This window comes from Osmerus eperlanus, chromosome 14 (genome assembly GCF_963692335.1).
Source record: "Osmerus eperlanus chromosome 14, fOsmEpe2.1, whole genome shotgun sequence".
Lineage (NCBI taxonomy): Eukaryota > Metazoa > Chordata > Actinopteri > Osmeriformes > Osmeridae > Osmerus > Osmerus eperlanus.
Window position 1 is genome coordinate 9,377,134 of NC_085031.1, and position 6,964 is coordinate 9,384,097.

The 6,964-nt window shown below is 41.4% G+C and overlaps 1 protein-coding gene across 7 annotated transcripts in view; it reads left to right on the plus strand.

Annotated features, from left to right (window-relative positions):
- fat1a (FAT atypical cadherin 1a) overlaps positions 1–2,128 on the plus strand; it is a 68,616-nt gene extending 66,488 nt beyond the window's left edge. For 2 of the 7 annotated variants that reach the window (XM_062477255.1, XM_062477254.1), the window contains exon 30: positions 303–2,127. In XM_062477255.1, the coding sequence (XP_062333239.1) occupies positions 303–958 (656 nt within the window). In that variant the 3' untranslated portion in view covers positions 959–2,127. Of the gene's footprint in view, positions 1–302 lie in introns of all 7 variants that reach the window. The other 5 variants (XM_062477256.1, XM_062477257.1, XR_009932101.1 and 2 more) reach the window with 4 other exon arrangements.
- Positions 2,129–6,964: the final 4,836 nt, after the last annotated feature.

The following is a 6,964-nucleotide window of genomic DNA, read 5'->3' on the forward strand; positions in this document are numbered from 1 at the left end:
AGTGCTTGTGTTGTGTTGATCACATCTAAATCAGCATTTACCTTTGTTTGTTTTGTCTGTATCCTTGTTGTGTATCCTTGTGTGTATTTACCTACAATCCTTTGTGAAGTGCTCTGGACCGTAAATGTGGATTTGAATGCTTCATGTTGTAATGGTGTGTTACATTGCTGTTGCATGGTGTTTTTTTAACATTAACACAGTGTTTTGTGTCTTAATTGTGTGTCTTCTGTTTATAAACAGGAACCCACACACCCAACAGTGATTTTGTGGTATAATCCTACTAATAATCTGCTCTCTAATAGGCTATCACTGGGACACGTCTGATTGGATGCCAAGTGTTCAACTTCCTGGAATCCAGGAGTTTCCTCAGTATGAGGTTGTGGAGTCCCCGGCCCCCCTGTACAGCGACCCCAGCGCCATCGACACCGACTACTATCCCGGCGGCTACGACATTGAGAGTGATTTTCCTCCCCCGCCAGAGGATTTCCCAGCCCACGAGGATCTTCCCCCACCTCTGCCTGAGTACGGGGAGCCCTACGACACCCTGGCCCCGCCTCCTACCAGCCCCGGCGGCGTTCGGAAACGGCCGCCCTTACCGCAGCTGTACAGCCTTAACCAGTACCTGCCGCAGCACCACTACCCCGGGCAGCCGGCCCACGTGCCTGGAGCCAGCACTACCGCTACCATCGCGAGCAGCACCGCTGCCACTCCGCCCTCCACCATGGGCGCCGGGGGCTACCGGGGGGGCTACACCATGGGCTACGGACGGGACTACGAGGCCCCAGCCCTGGACAACATGTCCTTGTCGCTGTACACGTCCACGGCCTCCTGCTCGGACATGTCAGCGTGCTGCGAGGAGTCGGAGGTGATGATGAGCGATTACGAAAGCGGCGACGAGGGCCACTTTGAGCGGCTGGCCATCCCTGCTCTGGACTCCCAACAGCACACTGAAGTCTGACACTGGATCCAAACAAAAGTGCCTGAAACCCCCCCAAACGCCTCTTTCTTTATGTTTCACTGTTCATATCACCAACACTCAATGACATACACTACAGATATACTGACACACATACATACACAAACATCACACACACACAAATCTGTTTTGTCACTCAACAGGGGGGTGTTGGGGCTGGTTTTTGTCTGTGAAGGCCGCTTGGCTAAGGCATTGCCCTCAGTTCTCAGTGTAACTCCCACAGTACTGGAAAACCCACATTTTGAGTAGACTGTGTCATTGCTTTAAGTGACAGTCATCATGCACAAGAAATTACATGTCTTACATATCTATGTTGAGATGTATGTCCGAATAACAGAGAGAAACACACATGATAATGATCTTCAGAGAAAAAAAAGATGAAATATTTCAAGATCTGTATTTGTATAGATAAAATCATGCAAACTGATTTTTTTTATATCAATCCTCATTCATTTCCAATGTAAATGTAAATGTACAGTTTGATTTTGAGGTTTGCTAGGTTTTGTAGATATTTTATGCTTTCTTTTCCCCCAAAAATAGACACAAGTTAAATGGTGTGACTTTATCAGCCTTACTGTATGATCATTCACTACAAAAAAAGTTTAATTGAAAAAAAGAGGAGAAGAGTACTTTTCCCACACACACAATGTATCTGTTAAGTGAAACGTCTCCTACTCATTTCAAAAAGGGTCTTTGAAAGAGCGACTGCATATTATTGTGTTGTTCTTTAATTTTTATTTGTTTTGTTTGTAAATTGCGACTTTGGAACCTCTTTATTTTTCCACCACGAAAATGGGACCCAATATATTTATAGTGCAAAGTTATTCATGGACACATGACTTTTTCAGGTGTGTGTGTGTGTGAGCAATGCTATGGTCTTGTTAAGGTTTTTATTGAAATACTGCCACTAGCTCACGCTTTCCTACTGGCAATAAATTATTCCTAAAAAAAACACTTCCATTGTAGTTTTTTTTATTTAAATATAAATGTTACTATTATACTGTCTCCGAGTGACCTTAACAATGTTGCTTATCAATGCTTGAAAGTAAGTCTTGTCGAGATGCAGAATAAAATTCATCACAATTCCATTATAATATGACGGAACTGAAAAACAAACAGTGTGATGCTGTTATTGTTTTAGTAGCAATCATATGTAGAAAAATATTAAATAAATGATTATTTCTTTACATTTAGTCATTTAGCTGACGCTCTTATCCAGAGCAACTTACAGGAAGTACAGGAACATTTTCCCCGAGGCAAGTAGGGTGAAGTGCCTTGCCCAAGGACACAACGTCATTTGCACGGCTGGGAATCGAACCGGCAACCTTCTGATTACTAGCCCGCTCAGCCATCTGACTCCTTTAATAATAACTGCCCTTGTACAGTGGCAGTTGTTCTATACATTTCCACATAAACTTCCATTATGACAATGAGAACACATGAACTTAAGCAGAAGTACCTTAAAATGCATTGTGTTGTGAGAGAAACCCCTATAAATTGGATCAGAAGAAGGTACATAACTGAAAAGATAATCATTTGTGGCACCAGTTGGCCTACACGCTATTCCCTATCACAAAACAATTATGGTTCTAAGAAGAAAAGGATCAGCAGTTACCACGATCAAGAAAACACATAACAGACAAACGCCACGTCAGTCTCTTGTAGCCGTTGCTGATGGAGCAATTGTCATGCCTTACCAGGTTGCATTTGCTCTTATTCCAAAGCCTTTGAAAACCCATTGACCTTGACGAGCGTGTCAGAAGCTCCTGCAATAAGCACAACTCGTAGCCTGCAAGCTACAGGAATTAATGTAGCCCTGCCAAAGTCACCTTATTATGTTCTTGTTAACTGCTTAATCTCTCTTACAAGACTGGGGTCAGTGGTAAAGGTTCGCTGAGGATCAAATGAGCCATCTTATTTTTCATTCAGATCAGGGAGCTGAGTATCATAAAGCTCATCTAGTCAGAACAGATCAGAACTTCCTGTTTTGGTCACTCTGACCACAATCCTGTCTGTGTTTCTGTCCACTGACTGAAATTATTTTTTGGAGTTTTAATTAACTGACGTGCTGTGCCAACACCCATGAGGTGGTCTTCTCTAGATCCCCTACTTAATAATAATAGGTAATAGGTGAGCATATTTTGATCTGTCAAGGCTGGTTTAAGCAAGAAGACTCAGTAGTAGATTAAGAATGTTTATTTTGAACCTATTTAAAGCCCAAATGCTTAAAACTTAAATTTCAAAAAGAGGTGAGAAATTGGTGGAAAGACCAAAAGAGTGAAAGATACAGAAATGTTAAAACTAGCACTCACTGGATTTAAAGCAACAACATGGATTTCACACTCAATATTTTGTTAAATCATGTAAGTCTATATATTTATGAATTTAATATTTGCAGTACCTTTTGTTAAACTCAGGTCCCATTGATTTCCGCTGTGTCTCCCTCCAGAACAATGTAAGGACCACTGAATAAATAGTTCCAACATGTCTGTTGACCAAGATAAAATATATGAGAATAATACAGACATAGATGATATCTGACAGATTATTCCAATAGAATCCCCAGGTGTTTACTCCATTGCAGGTTCAGTTCTTCTGTTTGATCAATTCAGAGAATAAACATGCGGATTTCTCCTTGTGATATCAAGAACATTAAATATTGGCAATCGTTAGGCTAGTTTGGATTTGTAGAAACAGACCAGAAATCACTTTTGATTCTTATGGATACCTCTTAAAGACTTGATGTTCATTTATGTAATTCTATATACTTTATATTACAAAATTATTATATTTGTAAAAACACAACTTGTAGGAGTATTGAATGATCAGGTTTGCACCTTTCGATGTTTCGATGTTTTTGTTAAATAAATTGTTGACCTATGAACCTATAAATTAACATTTTATAAGACAATTGACTGATTCAACATGCGCTAATGTCATACCATTTTCAAAATGACTGACTTGGGATCAGATGATATTCCTCAGCCTGACATGAAGCCATGCTGAGGATGAGTACATATCTGGCCTAAAATCAGTGCTTAGGGGACTGTTAGCTTTAACCTTTTGGTAATTACATATGTCTTGCTTAATGTCATGTTCCACAGATACAATTAACCTTTTGAATTTTGAAAAAGTTGCAGTTGGAATTACTTAAAATAAGTTATGATAAATATTCATGAGCTGACACCTTAAAATTAATGGTGGTTGGATTTAGATTTAGGCTACTTAAACTGACTGAGTGAAACTGCATGCTTTGGAAAACTGAAGGTGGCTGAAATCAATGTGAGGGTCATACTGTGCAATTACCAGTAGGTGGGGGTACATCCTCATGGCTTAAGGTTTTAAGGAGAAGTCGACTTCATCTGACATTTGTGCGTTAAATAGGTTTGAATCAGACCTACTTCATAGTGCTGAAATGTAATGATAGAAAACAGACATCACGCAAAGCACATGGCAAGCATGACAACAAAACCATTCAAAAACTCATCATCATCATAGCCTAACTGCACTCATTTCATTTTACTTTTAATAATCATATTTCAACACAGTGTCTTCTTGGGTAATCTGTCATTCTCATTGAGTTCAAGCCTGGCTTTTCCTCCCCAGTAAGAATCCTAGAATATGTGTGTGTGCGCATGTGTGTGTGTGCAATCATGCATGCTCATGCCAGAACACTCACTGGTTGAGATGCCGTGCAGTTTTCTGAATCGGGGGAATTATGTATTATGTAACCAAGACCGTGGATAACACACACACCCTCTCTCTTTACTCTCTCTCTCTCTCTCTCTCTCTCTCTCTCTCTCTCTCTCTCTCTCTCTCTCTCTCTCTCTCTCTCTCTCTCTCTCTCTCTCTCTCTCTCTCTCTCTCTCTCTGTGTTTCTCCCTCTCTTGCTCTGTCTCTAATTGTGCAGCACCTCTGTTAATAAGCATGTCTCCAGGAGACCTGAAAATCCCAGACATAACAACATCCTCTCAAGCTGTCTATTCTGTCTGTCAGACGACTTCAACCCCCAGGTAGACTGTGTACTCTCAACTGCCCACTAAGTGAGAGAATATAAAATCGACAGGTCACCCAAACACACACACACGCGCAAACTCCAATCAATGGTATCGACCCAGCATGGCTTGCCCCCCCTCTACAAACAACACCCTGCAAAGATGAGAGAGATGAGCTACGGAATTGGGGGCAAACAGAGCAGTTAGATGAGCACTGCTGTAACACTGTAAAGAAGACCAACAGGGGGGAGGGGAGACTCACACAGACATGTAGAGAGTAGATTGTGGTCATGATGATGGTGATGGTTAGTGTGTGTGTGTGTGAGAGGGAGAGAGAGAGAGAGAGAGAGAGAGAGAGAGAGAGAGAGAGAGAGAGAGAGAGGGAGAGAGAGAGAGAGAGAGAGAGAGAGAGAGAGAGGGGGAGAGAAAGAGAGGAATAGATAAAAGAGAGCATGAAGGTCTTCTGAGGTCCTTCCCAGTAACCTCTGGGACCCATCTGACTTAGCGCTGATGATGCATCTCTCTTTCCCCTCTCCTACTTCTCTCCTTCACTTTCTCTCTACTTCCTCCCTCCACTCAGATGACTCCCTGGTGCCTTTATCACTCTTTCATCCACCCTGTTCTGAGGAGTACCTTCTCTCTTTTTCCCACTCTGTCACTCTTTCTATTTCCTACATCCCCCTCCTCTCGGCTTTTCTCTCGGCTGTGTCCTCTCCTCCCCTAGGCTGAAGTTCGTCAGTATTGTATTACATAATCTGTTTGCTCTCTGTGCTTTGAATCATGAATGAGAGGGTTGTGTTGATATGTTTTGGCAGCCTGACATACAGAGCTTGCTAACAGAGACTGGCTTGCTAACAGAGACTGGAGTGTAATGGATGTATGTATCTCTGTTACTGTACATATACACAGTTTCACATGCCTTTCAATGACCCGCCAGACTAAAATGATGGGGTATTTGTTCTCCATAGTATCACTGCCAATCCTACAGCTGGTGTGTTCGCAAGTGTGTAAACATGGACACAAAACTGCAATCACAATGTACGTGTCCTGATGCACTTGCATACAGACACACATGCATACATAAGCCTATACACATACTTGCATACACACATTTTTGCAAGCTCCTGTTCGCACGCACACTGCTCACAAAAATCTGTTATATGCGAATAATTCACGGCATGCCTTTGAAGTGACATCGTCCCACGCTTGTTAAATTGGACAGAGGTTTGCTTAATCTCAAGGTACAAGAGAGAGAGAGAGAGAGAGAGAGAGAGAGAGAGAGAGAGAGAGAGAGAGAGAGAGAGAGAGAGAGAGAGAGAGAGGTCGACAGACAGAGGGATCCTTCTATAGACTTTGTAAAGCTTAATCTTCACCAGACAGAAGGGCCACAAGCACCGGCTCCACTTAAATATGTATCTACACCCCATTATGTACATAGAGCATTTGTGTCGTTTCTATTAGAAACTGCAACGAACCAAGTAGTTGTGTTGTTTGTGCACGTGTTTGTGTGTGTGCCTGTGTCAAGCATTTTCAACATTTCTAGTTTATTTTCAGTGATATCTACCCAAATTGTTCCACAATCCTTAACTGACATATCCTGTTAATCTTCATTTTAGTACAGTTCATTTTTTTAACTAAGATTGCACTGTCCTTCATTAAACCCAATTAAATCAAGCATACAAACACCTGGTCAGAGATATGAAAGACAGATGTAATATGGTGCAGAGGAAAACATAGCCTATACGTTTAATGTATTAACAGTAACAATTATGAAGAGAAGAAAAAGACTAGGGTAATGTAATCATGCTAATATTACCGACATCATAATCACAATCACGGTCTGGATTTAAACTTTGGCCAATAGATCTACGTCTGCTACGTGTTGACGTCTTTGCCTAGGAGTGAATAAAATATGAACTATGTCAGTTCTTCAAAATAATCCTGAATGAGACCATGAATAAAACAAGGCGCTGTCTCTGAAGGTAATGAATGA